Source organism: Amblyomma mixtum, chromosome 3, assembly GCF_055824585.1.
Source record: "Amblyomma mixtum isolate Tamu chromosome 3, ASM5582458v1, whole genome shotgun sequence".
Taxonomy (NCBI): domain Eukaryota; kingdom Metazoa; phylum Arthropoda; class Arachnida; order Ixodida; family Ixodidae; genus Amblyomma; species Amblyomma mixtum.
In genome coordinates, this window is record NC_143014.1 from 426,997,291 (window position 1) to 427,011,045 (window position 13,755).

Genomic DNA, 13,755 nt, shown 5'->3' on the forward strand with positions numbered 1-13,755 from the left:
CGCTTCCTTCGACGCAACGCTAGCGACGCGTCGCAGTTCATCAACCCGCGTCCTTGCTGTCAGCAAGGCATTACCGCTTCACCTGGGACGCTCCATGTCTCGTGAACACTTTCCTTTAATCTGTAGTGTTGTACGCGTGTTAGTGTGTTTTTCTTGGTGCTTTCGTTTCTTATTGGCTCTTTTCCTTTAAATTATAAACACGGATTTGCTTTGTTTTGTTCGATCTGTTTGTTGTCTTGTTCGAACCTGCACACGATAACGTTCCCCTTCGGCAGGCGGGGACGCGTTAGTAATTCGCTACAGTTAGCCAGCTGAGAATTCCCAGCACCATTTGGAACCGTTATCTCAAAATGCGATGCAAGATGCAAACAGGTGCATCAGCGGAGAAAAAGAAAAGAATTTTGGTTATATAATCCAGCGCAAATAGTTACCTCAACTGAAGAAACTTCTCTGCAAGCCTGTTCAGTTTTGTTTATGTCGTCGCCATCGCAAAAAACAAACTTAGGTTGGACATCTTCAAACTGGTAACGAGATTCTCCTGAAAAAAAAATAAATACCGAACGATGAAAAACCCGCGCAATAGTACTAAGATGACTCAATAGGCTCGTTCTTTCAAGGTTAGACCCATTTTTACACAATTGAAACACGAAATCTTAGGATGATAAAAAGCTCCATTTGTAAATAAGACAGGTCGTTACGGTGGTTTAAAAGGTGACTGTGATAAAGTTTCACTGTATGGCCACCACTAACCTTCGGTGAGATTGGCCTTGATGAAAGCGCCAATGCCTCCAGCAAAGAGAGTGCCGCATATGGCGACTAGGAGCTCGCTGCTGGTGGCGGCCTGGAACGCGACCACATCTCCCGGGCGCAGGCCAAGTCTCCGAAGTCCCGCCGCAACCCGGCGGCATGCATCCAGCAGTTCGCCGAAGGTGTACCGGGAGCCAGACTTGGCATCTACCTGTTAGAGGGCATACGACATCAAAAGAAGATAGAGAGGAACCAGCACGACACATTGGAGTAGAAAAAATTCACAAGTTTTTGTCCTCATCCAGGACTAAGTGAAACTATCCCACATTTCATCTCGAGAGAGCGAATCTTCCACTTCCAGGCTCCCACGGCTCGGCACACTTTAACAACATTGTCGTTGGCGTTGATGAGAGCGCGGGTATTTAAAGTGACGATGGAGCCGAGTCGTTTGCTGCGGAAAAAGTGTCATGCACACGCATAGAGCTGAAGTAAAGCGCCATCAGAAACGCCTTAATCTGTGGCACCGAGGTTTTTGCCTCCCAGCTCGAAATTTAGCGCGCCAAAGTTCCAGGTAAATTTGCATTCAGGGGTGGGTTTACAGGTATGAAATACAAGAGATATATCATTAAACACAAACTGGAGCGAATCTTGAACCACGAATTTAATTTTAAAATTACTCTTATGCTTAAATCTCAGCAGCATTTCAGGAATTTTCACCATCTTTGTCATGAGCAAAAGCAGCTCTAGTTGAGCGTCCTAGCTTAAAGGTGCACTAAAGAAGAATCTGAACTCGTCTTTTTACCGCGGGAACTCGATCTACACGTTCCGAGAATTCTTAGAAACTTCGAAGTATTGCACTGTGCTGCTCATTTCCCTAATTTAATTCGGATTAAACGTCCCGGCGCTCACCTTTCTTTGAACTCACTGCTTACGGTAGCAGTCAACCAACGCTCAGAGCGGCTTTCAGCCAGTCCTGGCCCTGCTTGCCGCTCTCCCATCGGCGGAGTGATACGTATACATAGCGATCGGCAAAAGCCGAGTCCACGAGTATTTTTTTTTTCAGTGGGCCTAATTTGCACCTAAGTTGTCTCTGACTGGATCTATTTGTGAACGGAAACCTAAAAAACACAATAAAAGCGAAAGTAAAGCCGCCACGTGACTGCCTGTAAGGCACTCCACGCGTTGGTTGACTCCTCGTCAAGGCGGTAGGCTTAACGTTCAATACGGTTTAAATTACGAAATTCGGCCGCACAGGACAAGCATTCAAAGTTTCTAAGAATGCTCGGAACGTGTAGATTGAGTTCCCGGGGTAAAAAGACGACTTCAGATTCCTGTTTAGTTTACCTATAATTGAGTACCTTAGGGGCCGTCTTTGCCATAAGTACTTAGAATTCACGCTTTATTTCTCAGCTGTACAGTTGAGGCCTTACAGCTTCGCTAAAGACGAAAAGGTCTCCTAACGTGTGGAAAAAGGTTGTTCCAATCTTACATTCACTTATATCCTCAAAGGTGGCAGAAACCAACCACGCAGCAGTTATTGTTGGCAAAGATTGCACTTGTTAGAGGGCGTAACGCTAGTCACTCATGGTCAAGAATTTAAAAATTTTGGTGATCTGAGCCGCTTGCTGAGGCTCAGTGTCATCTCTGGCTTGATTTTCATCTCAATTTCCCTGTAGCTCTCTGTAAGCCGTCACACGAGAGGCGCAAGCCGTTGCATCCGCGGTGAAAAAGTGAGCACCGCACCTCCGTGCAAGAAAAGAACACCCGACTGGTTAGGAAGACCCGCTGGTATATTGGTTAAATACCGGCAAGCATACATTCACCACGGTACATTGATTTCCAACACTGTTTCTTGACATAAGAAGCGGCCACCCGCTATTCAAATGACGGAATGAAGGTTGCACAAAAGATCTTTCTTCAGTTCTAAGGCGTCGAATCGCTGTCAGCGTTGGAAGGTATGTAGTGCCCGAGTACCCTAAGCTTTCCCTTGTTGGCCAAAAGGAAACATATCTAGTATGGCTTTGGCATAACGAAGATCACAGTTGGTGAGTGTACGGTTTTGGGAACGTGCAGTCTGCGATCGTGTGATACATGAGAAGTAATAAGAATGGGAACACTTACGGCGTCAGGTGAAATACAGCTACTGCTGTCTCTATCTGGCATTGGAAGCTGTGTATTGGAAATAATATGATGGTCGCATGCCGTGCCTAAGTGACGCCTATCTTTTCGTTAATCACGATGATCAGTACGCAAGGGAGTGAGCTGAGGCTTAAAGTTTATTGAAACCGAGGACACATGCATGAGCCAACTGCCAGTGACAGCACGGCGGAGTGAGATAGCCTTACTTGAGCCTTTTCAATCTCGCCACGTTCGGCATCATTGATACGGCGCTCATACGCTGCTATAAGTTTGTACATTTCTCAATGAAATTCAGTTGTTGCTATTGTTGTTGCCTCAAAAACGATGGCACATACCCATGGTGGTGGACTGCAAATTCATTTGCTAGTCCCGCGGTTGCCGATCGTCGTTCTTCTCCTGGTGTTGCGTCTTTCGCACCGTTCTTTTTTTTTTTTTTTGCTGCTGCTGCGAAGTATCAAATTGGGTATTGTGCCATTCTGTTTGTTCATGCAACGCGGAAAATTTTTTTTCAGCGCTGGCTATTACAGCAATGATCCGCCTCCATGCAGAGTTTCCCGTCGATCAAGTATCCGCGCACCATCTGACCACTCCGTACACGCAGCCCATGCCTCGAGCTTCGATTTAACTTCACCGTCACCAAGCCGTGCCCTCCGTCACAACAAGACGCATTGAAAGGCCTCCAAACGCCTCTCAAGAAAACTCGATATGACTAGATAGCAAGGTATCCTGCCACTACTGACCGCCGTAGTATTGATAAAGCTACCAAAAGCGACGTGCCACACCAGTCGCTTTGTGAAGGGACCATGGAAACATACAACAGAAACAACAAAAGCACAACCGTCATACTATCATGCGGGCTCCAGCATGGCGTGAATGATTTCGAGAATCCGCTAATGCTCATCACCAGTAGTACCCTCTTGGTTTTTTTTTTCTTTTTAAAGCTCAAAGGCATTTGGCAATTCTGCAAGCTACGATGGTGTTCAGTAACGACAAACGTCTTGTTCACATCTCCATGAATATAGAACCACCAGTAACAGTACCTAAACCTCCCATTACAGGTGTAGATATACTGTTATTTGTAAACATCTGTAGAAATGCTCCCTAGTGCCTTTTATAGACTCTGACCCTTGGTTGCTGTGCTTGTTCTCACTAAACAACAGATAAACAATCGATAAAATACAGGAGAATATACTCAGTTGACGCGTGGAGATAGGTGCCGTGCTTTCTCTCGTGCGCTTTCGTCATTATAAGGGCCCAATTTTGTTTTACAGGAATATATCGGATGAAATCACACCGCTTCTACACTTTTCAGGTGAAAGACCAAATATTTATTTAGCTTACGGCAAAAGTTGCGCTTATCTGCCACGAATGCCGGGGAGGGTGCCACTCACCTGTGCTGTATTAAATGCAGCACAGGTGCATAGGCTGTGCAGGTGAAGATTTACGGCAAGCCTGATTGTAATTCGTCGAAAATACGTTCACGTTTCTTTGTTGTGGACCGGCTTTGCAACAAAAGTGTTCGTCCGTTCTCCTTTAGACTTATTTCATTCAGATTCGCAAGGTAGGTCGAGTTGGGTGCCACACAATAAAATAAAACTAGATATGCTGACAGCTTATTGAAAGGAGAGGCCGCCTTCTCACAGTACTCTTTTTCTCGAAGGGTGACTTTGACAGAACTGTTTGCAGCAAATAGGCAACGATTTCTAATGTTCAAGGCGCAAAAAATGTCTTAAGGGCCGTTTTTCGGTAAAAGTTGTTCACAAGCAACAGAAGTAAACCTGGGCTAGCGCTGTGCTTTTAAGTTCTTGGCTCACCACTCGCAGCATTTCGCTGGTTCTATATGCCAACTTACCAGCATTTCAATCAAACACATCCTTAGTCAGTTCTGAAGAGAAAAACAGCGTGCAACCACTCCGAAACGAATACATTTCTTTTAATAGATACCGCTAGATTGCATAAAACAACCGTCACCTTCTCTTATCGTTGCGCCAGCTAGAACTTATCTTTAACCAAGTAAAGTTTTATATTATTCTTGGTAGGCTGCAAGTGTCATTAATCGATGTTTTAAAACGACGTTCGTTCTGCTAACCTTGTAGGTTAGAGGGCAGTAGCGGTTCAGACGTCGTTGTCTAACCCCAGCTGCCCCCACGTGTGTGACCCCGTTGCGTTCGTTTGGTTCAAAAGAGACAACGAAAGTGAAGTTCTGCGCTCGGTACAAGCTATGCAGCACAGACGGATTTCTGCCGGGCGACGACGTGCGGGGGCAAACTTGCAGTAAAAGAGAAAGCTCTCGTCGGGTGTTTGGAATACTGAACCAAAGCGCGAGCGCTGCAAGATGCCGCGGCAACGTGGTGCCAGCCGAAATCACCTCACCGGCGGTAGTCATTTTCCACGCTTTGCACGGTTGAGGAGTTTAAGAAGCAGTAAGAAGCTGCCATCGCGGGCTGTCTGTTGGGGCCGTGGCGTACATTGCGAGGAGGAGGAGGACGGAGTGGTTTTAGCGGGCGCCACCTGATGGCGGTGCATGCCCGCCAACCGAAGAGAAAAGTAGAGAAAACGTACTTTGCAATTCGCTTACCTGCGACTTCTGTAATTTCCATGCTCATAATTGCTAATATACACCACAGTACATCTCTCTAAAGCACCCTTCTAAGACAACACGGTATTCACTAGACTCGTCTTGGTTCATTCCAAAACAACGATCCGGCCTGGCGGAGTGGTCAGCCTGCATATCTCGCACTACGGAGGCCCTGGTTCGGTTTCCCAACTCGACCAATTTCCTACTCGGTTTTATTTATTGACGCTTCTGGGATTTTTCGCTCACGGTCAACGCCGCCGACAGCTACGACGAAACCTGCTTTTTTTGCGACACGGGGCCCTTAACGCTAACGCATTAAAATATCCGTCAACCTGGTTTCTCTGGACAGAATAAAATAAAAAAAAAACTCTTGGTTGCAATATACCTAGTGGTAAGTAAAGGCAATGTCGAGAGGCTATCATATACACAGAAAAAGTAGCAAAAAGCAAAAAGTCCGAATTACGGCACACACTTCCAACATAGTTTTCGGAAGCCGTCCAAATTATGCATCTAGATAAGTGGAATTGACAACGTTATTCGGTAACAGGTTCCATAGTCGGATGGATTCAGGAGAAAATAAAAATTTGAGTGCGTCAGTTTTAAACATGTATTCCGGCAAGTTGGATTTAGATTGGTTTATGGTGGTTTAACGCCCCAAAATGTCTCATGCTACGAGGGACGGCGTAGTAGACGGCTCAGGAAATTTCGACTACCTGTGGTTCTTTATCATGCACTGACATCCTACATTCCACAGGCCTCTAGCATTTCGCGACCGCAGCGGCCGCAGCGGCCGTAATCGAACCCGCGTCTTTCGGGTCAGCAGCCGAGCCCCATAACCGCTGAGCCACCGCCGCGGCTATTCCTACAAATGGTTGCGTTGTTTTCCTCTTGAATTCACGCCATTCGAGAATGTCATGTACTTATGTTTATCGATCCTGAATGCGTCGTCGGCGGCTGAATTTCGATAGAGGCGAAATTCTAGAGGCCCGTGTACTGCGCGATGTCAGTGCACGTTAAAGAACCCCAGGTGGTCGAAATTTCCGGAGCCCTTCACTACGGCGTTGCTTATAGCATGAGTCGCTTTGGGACGTTAAGCCCCAACAAATCAATAAATAAAATGAATGCGTCGTTTAAAACTAGCAAAGCAAATGTAAGACTGAATTATCTGGCACGATTTCGGATCGATGGAATCCCTGCTTTGCGCAAAAGTTCTGATGGGGAATCACTACTATGGTACCGGACTGCTGTATATGAACCTTCTCACTTTAGTATGGTTATTATTCATGGGGATTTAACGTCCAAAACCGAATCAGCGTATAAGTGACGCCTTATGGAAGGATTCTCGAAATTTAGACCACCTGGGGTTTCTTAACGTGCACTGACATCGCACAACAGACGTGTCTCTATAATTTCTTGAAAGTAGTTCGGACGGCGCGAAAACAACAAAGACAAAGGAGACACGAACACAACAGGACGGGCGCGTGTCTCCTTCGTGTCTCCTTTGTCTTTGTTGTTTTCGCGCCGTCCGAACTACTTTCAAGATACGAACCAACTAGCCCAAATCAAAGTACTTCTCTATAATTTCGCCTCCATCGAAATTCGACCGTCGCGACCGGGGTCCAGCCCACGTCTTTCGGGTCAGCAGCCGAGCACCATGATCACTGAGCCACCGCGTCGGTGGAATGGAATGGTTAGTAGCTGCCAACCAACAAACAATACTATATTCAAGCACAGAGTGAACGAGAGAAAGTCGAGCTCATAAATTCGTCTGAGGTGAAGCGAATTTGATGGAACATTTTAGTGAACATAGCGCGGAGAGTGCCTTAGATGCTAGATACAGAACGTGTCTGTTATTTTTTAGGTCAGACGGGATTAGAATTCTTACGTGTTTGTGTTCATCTACTGCTTTCACCGTTCTATGTTCAATTGCGTTCGTGCAAATCGGTGGGTTTTTTTTTCTAGTGATTTTAATACAGACGGTCATATCTTAGCTGAGCATCACAGGGCAGCCGTGATACCGTTCGGAAATTTGCACGAACTAGCTGCTAAGAGCTAGCTGATAATCATTGAGAGCATTCAAACGAAGTCATCAAGCATTCCATACCCTCCTAAAATATAATTTAAAACCATAAACGAATTGCAAATACCACTAAAAATCTTCTACACGGTAATCATGCAATTTGCAACTGTTACCATAATTTTGTTATTTTGGTTGGTTGGTTGGTTGGTTGGTTGGTTTATGGGGTTTAACGTCCCAAAGCGACTGAGTTTTGTTATTTTGTTTCGTTTTTGTGCTACTCTTCACTGCAATATAAACTAATATTCAATTATGCTTGATGGTATTATTAGATAATTTCAGTTTGCATCCAACGCCTTTTCAGTTATGGCTTAGATTCTTTCATGTGTGCATGAATGCATCTGTGCTCTCATTACTGCTGAAAACCTTCAAAATGTACTTAAGTTATATTACTGCATTGTACTGTGTATTTCTCGCATTTAATGGGCTGTAATTGAAAAGCGTGAAAATATTATCCTATTGTAACCGTGTGCATGTTTGAATTCAAAAAATGGATTTCTGCTGCTGCAGGCTGTAAATGGTGTGAAGGGGCTAAGGCCTCGACTGGCTTGCAAGCCTTTAGCCTTATGCCACCCGCAGAGATTCATTTGTATTGTTTCCTGCTAATAAAAGCCAATTCAATTCAATTCAAATTTCGAATACACCCCCTCCTGCGTGTTTCGGTAGTCGGTTGTCATGGAGACCAATACGCCGTAACTGCGCCCCCAACCGCTATGAACGTAACTGAAGGAGGAATTGAAGGTATATCCTGTGTAATTCGTGGCCACTGGGAGGTACACGAAGTTACCAGGGGGAGGTACACCCCCCTGGTCTTGTGGTGGGCAAAGCCAGCGCGCAGCGCGATGCAGCCGACGTTTTGTCCTGCAGCCCGAGAGGTGCATGCGCAGTCCTGCGCAATCTGTCAGCACAGCTAGCAACCTGGTCTGATATTTAATTCGACGTGGTCGTCGGGCAGAGGCGAAACACCTAGCGTTCTGTGTAGCACACGCTGGCATCATTCATCTTTATTCGGCAGTGGCAAGCACTGGTCATGCCAGTGGTCACTCATAAGAAACGGCAAAAACGCTGTGCGCGCTGTCACTTCCGAAGAAAAACTGAGGGAAAAGAGTGGCTGTGGCTAAACTCACCTGAGCCAGGATATCGAGAGCGAAAGCGCGTATAGTTAGACACGGTTTAACTTTGGTTCATCCACATTGCATCAAGATGTGAGCGAGAGCAAATTGCTCCAGCGAAAGCAAATCGCGTGATGCATCACGAGCCACAGGTGCAAGAGCGAGCGTCAAGAGCACCAGCCTGCGCAGCGGTGGATGTGGCTGCCAAGAGCGCAGCTGTGGCGACGAAGGTGAAAATGAAGATGAAGATCGAGGCACCTACCACGCGCTATTTTGCGCATGTAGTGTGCCTCCCGTGAGAGGTAAAATCTAAGAGCCAGCTGATTTTCAGGCTCAGAATGCGAGGAGTACTGCTTTTCGCTCTAAAAAAGTGGCTGATGAGGGAAGCTCTCCAACACTCGAATAAGACTGTCAACATGCTGTAGGTGTACAGACTGTTGCGACGCTAAACGCGCAGTATGCGAAGGCTCCTTGTAATGGTGATTCGTCAACTATGCAGAGCTTGCGGATTTATTATTAATTCTGATCAAATCAGAAAAGCACATGATCCAAGTTTGGCGGTGAAAAAACAAGACTGTCGTATGCATCTCTGCGTCAAATTCCAGAGCGAATAAGCGACCGGTTTACCCGAAAGACTATATGAGCGCGTCAGTGCGTTAGTGCACGGTGTGCGTTAAGCGATGAAACAGACTATACCAGCCGTCATACAATACGCCACTCCTTTCCTACAGTGAATTCCATGCGCATATCTGCTATCTAAGACGAGAAGATCTGAATTTTTTTAACACTGCCTATATAACCTCTTACTTGAAGCCAATAGAATCAGTTGAATGTTTGCCTCGTCCCATCAACCTCGTCTCGTGTCTGTTTATTATGTTTGCGCATTTCGTTCTTAATGTCTGGGAGTGCAGGAAGCATTTCATAAGTCATATACTGCCGCGCTTATGCACAGTAGGCAATCAGAATTACTTTTCGCGCACAACCTAACGACAGTCCCTACTTTACTTTGAATTACAAAAATAATATATAGAAACAGTTATTTACGTAGCGTTATTTACTGATGGCCGACAAAGGCCGCTTGATGGTGATGTATTTGTCGCCACGTCTCAGGTCGCCGAGTCGCTTAAGGGGCAGGGGGCTAAAACCGACCTGTTAAAGCGAACTGCGGGCGAGCTGAAAGAAGAGCCGGGAAAGAGGGACGAGTGGGAAGACTGCGTGGAGGCACTTACGACGTGGCCGGCGGGCAACCGCGGGTAGCACGAGCAGCGTGAAGTGGAGGACAAGGACAATGTGGAACACCTAAAGGCCTTAGTCCTGCGGGCGGAAGGGTCCAAGACCCTACAGCGCAGTAGCGCAGCGGTCTTTAGTTTAGTTTATGGGGTTTAACGTCCCAAAGCGACTGAGGCTATGAGAGACGCCGTAGAGAAGGGCTCCGGAAATTTCGACCACCTGGGGTTCTTTAACGTGCACTGACATCGCACAGTACACGGGCCTCTAGAATTTCTCCTCCAAAGAAATTCAGCCGCCGCGGCCGGGATCGAACCCGCGTCTTTCGGGTCAGCAGCCGAGCACCATAGCCACTGAGCCACCGCGGCGGCGCAGCGGTCTTTGAGTGAGGACGGCGGGAAAGTAGCAACGGGCCCGGTGACACGCGACAGCAGCGTACGCCGTAAAGAGGGCCAGATTGCGCAAACCGGTGGGCAACAGTGGCAGGTAGGAAGTGAATGGTTTGAGCGCAGAAGGCTCCTGGTGATGGGGAACAACGATCGTGGCGAGTGTTGAGGAGGTTGCCTTCAAGCGAATGAAATCGGACAGGCGGGTCCAGGTGGAGGCCCAGTCAGAGAAGTGCTTGGTAGATGATCTGGCCAAAGCAGAGGAGGTGGTAGGTGACAACATAGATAAAGAAGAACTTTTCGCTGTCCATGCCGATCTCCACAATGTGCTGAAGGGGAGGAACCAGTAACTCGATAGACAATTAGAAGCGTAAGCTTAGAGAAGCATCTGAGAGGGTGGATTTGATCATATGCAAAATCCCACAAGTGCAGAGGCAGTCTAGGAGAATGGAATGGAGGGTCGTTTAGACTACCTGTGTCATTAGGGTAATGAGCCGACGACTTGGGTACGTCGTAATGGACCTAAACATGGACGTGTATGAAGCTTGCTCCCACCTTTATGCACAACATGGCATTCCCGACAGTAACGCCACTGGCAAGAGAGTAGGGGGTAGCACAGGTTGCCAGGCACCGGCTTTCTTGGGGGAAGGGCGAAGAGCCCTCACAAGGATGAAGAAAGGCAAGAAAGCAGACAAAAGAAACGTAGCAGCCATAGGAGGAGAAACAGACGTAAGCGCCAGTGCCAAATTAATTCAGACATATGGTATATTAACACACAAGATGGTAGGAATAGAATGAAATGGGATGAAATAAATAAGCAGCTAAGGCAGGAGAAATAAGTGATATATGAGTCTCTGGAGACACATCTTAGGGGCATGGAGCAACCGTCCTGTAATCCTTACTATGCATGAGAATATTGCAAAACAACAGGGGGCAGCAGAAACGGCGGTGAAATTGGAGCATTCATTCAAAATATTATGAACTGGTAAAGGGTGAAACAGGAATTCAAGGAAGATTCATGGCTAAAAGGAAAAGTTTCAGGGTAAACAACTCTCATTGGCTTTGTATATTTGTGGATGGGAGCTACTGCCAAAGAGGAAAACAAAAAAAATGGTAGAATGTATCTCAAGCGACACTGATGAGCTAGGAGGAGAGAACTAGGTAATTATTCTAGGTGACATCAATGCACACACAGAAGACCTGTATGGCTACACAGATTTTACAGGAAGCATGCTGCTGGATATGTGTGAAAGGCATGATTTAGTTGCATGTAACATTACTAAGAAGTGTAAAGTGCTCATAACGTGGAGGCAGGGATTCTGCACTCGACGATAGATTATGCACTTATGTCCCACGGGATGTATAGTAGGCTGGAGTTAATGAACATATATGAACATTGCTATAGAAGGCTAGGTAGTGACCACAAATGTATCAAAGTGAGTTTAAGGAGAGAAACCAATGCAGGAACGAGGCAGGAGGGACTATCAGACGAGATTTTTTTACTCGGAAAAGGAAATGGAAACGGCAGCGAAACATATTGAGGAAGCAATTTCAGAGGATTCTAAAACAAAATTCGCTTATACACATTTAAGTCGACTGTTTGAGCAAGAGCTTTCTAAGGTGCAAGTAAGGCCAAAAGGAGAAACAAGACCCAAACCGAAGAGTTGTTGGGATGAGGAGGTCAAGGCCATAGAGAAACGTCAGGAAGTCTCCAAGGAACACGGATATCGCAAACAAAGGCGGGAAGCAGAAGCAGAAGTAGGCAGAAAATGCATCCTATTTGATCAAAGAGACAATTAAAAGAAAGGGCGCCCCATGGTTGATAAAAGTAAATAAAAATCATAAAAAAGCAGCCAAGAAAAACTCCATCAGTAATCAGACTAGGCTAGAGCAAAGTTTTATAGTTTCAGATCAAGGTATGCGACTAGAAGGGGTTGACGCAGTGGAACATAAAAGCACTATCATTACAGGAACATTTAAAAACAAAGAAATGTTGCGCACAGTTTGAAGAAGAGGATAGACCGATTACTGCAATGCGTATGTGCGTAAGGGTGGACGGAATGCGTATGTGCGTATGTTTAGTGTGGGCTAGTCAGAAACTGCTGTACTACTTGGCAGGCTCACGATTCGCGATCGAGACCGATCACTGCCCATTGACATGGCTGCGCCACTTGACTCCAAAAAATGGACGGTTGCTGCGCTGGAGTCTAGCCCTACTGGAGCATAATTTTGAAGTGCGCTATCGAAAGGGTTTGGTTTGGTTGATGGGGTTTAACGTCCCAAAGCGACTAAGGCTATGAGAGACGCCGTAGTGAAGGGCTCCGGAAATTTCGACCACCTGGGGTTCTTTAACGTGCACTGACATCGCACAGTACACGGGCCTCTAGAATTTCTCCTCCAAAGAAATTCCAGCCGCCGCGGCCGGGATCGAACCCGCGTCTTTTGGGCCAGCAGCCGAGCACCATAGCCACTGAGCCACCGCGGCGAAAGGGAATGGAAAATGGGAATGCTGATGGTCTCAGCACAGGTTTTGTCCGCTAGGTAGCTTGGATACTTCAGACGCTCTCTAGGCGTAACTCGCATTGTCAACGGAGTAATTGTAACTTTTTTAATCACAACATTTGAGCGTTTGAAGTTTTGTAGTGTATGGTTGCAGTGCGCGGGTTGTTTATGTTGTGTGTTATGTATAGTTTAGCGTTTGAGGTTTTGATCTTTATAGTAGTTGTACTCTACTATCCTCGCAACTTATCTACCGGCCGTCGTTCTGTGGATCGCAACAGCAGCTGTAGTTTCTTCCAATCTCAAACCTGATTCAAAATGGAAAGATGCTGTGCCAATGAATCGCACGCATAGGTAACGCCCGGAGCTCACCCTGCCAGACCGCCCGAGGGGGAGAGCCAAAAAGGGGAGATCTTCTAGTAGCACAGCTTAAAGCCTTTTTCTTTATTTGCCTGGCACGACTCGGAAGTGGGCGTTGGTCTTGCCTTGCCGGGGTGGGGTATTGTGCAGACTTGACCACTAACGGTCTACCTGAGACCCTTCGCCTGCAGATATTGGCCCATGCTTCACCCAGGAAACAGGGCACCTTCCCAGCTGATGCGCACTCTTCAGAGGACAGCGAGGCGCTGTAACCCCTTTCGAGACCTTTACCTGGCGGCGCACGAGCTATTATGATCGTACTCCTGGCCACGCTGGCCAGAGCAAGCGACAACCGACTTTCAAGGAAGCCGAAAACCTCGCGACGGCTGCAGTCCGAATGCCCTTTGTCTCAGAAAAAAAAGGGTTCCCTCTATTGCACCTTCTGGCCACTTCGACGGGGCACTGGAAGACTGAGCCCTGCGCGACTGCAGCGGACTCTCCCACGGGCTTCCAAGGAGTACCAGGAAGCGCTGCGGAGTCCGGCCATCATGTTTTGACATCTGCATTCGTCTCCAAAGGGGAAGCCGACACGGCGTACCCTTCCGCCTAGCTTGCCCGTGCATTGATGAG

The 13,755-nt window shown here is 46.9% G+C and overlaps 1 protein-coding gene and 1 pseudogene across 1 annotated transcript in view; one reads left to right on the forward strand and one right to left on the reverse strand.

Annotated features, from left to right (window-relative positions):
• Positions 1-13,755, reverse strand: part of LOC149357990 (uncharacterized) — an 81,779-nt gene that overhangs the window by 32,236 nt on the left and 35,788 nt on the right. The window contains exons 2-3 of the mRNA XM_089576704.1: positions 751-958; positions 432-538 (exon numbers count right to left, since the gene is read on the reverse strand). Coding sequence (XP_089432830.1) covers positions 432-538; positions 751-958 — 315 coding nt within the window. The remainder of the gene's footprint in view (positions 1-431; positions 539-750; positions 959-13,755) is intronic.
• Positions 8,788-13,397, forward strand: LOC149357992 (uncharacterized; annotated as a pseudogene).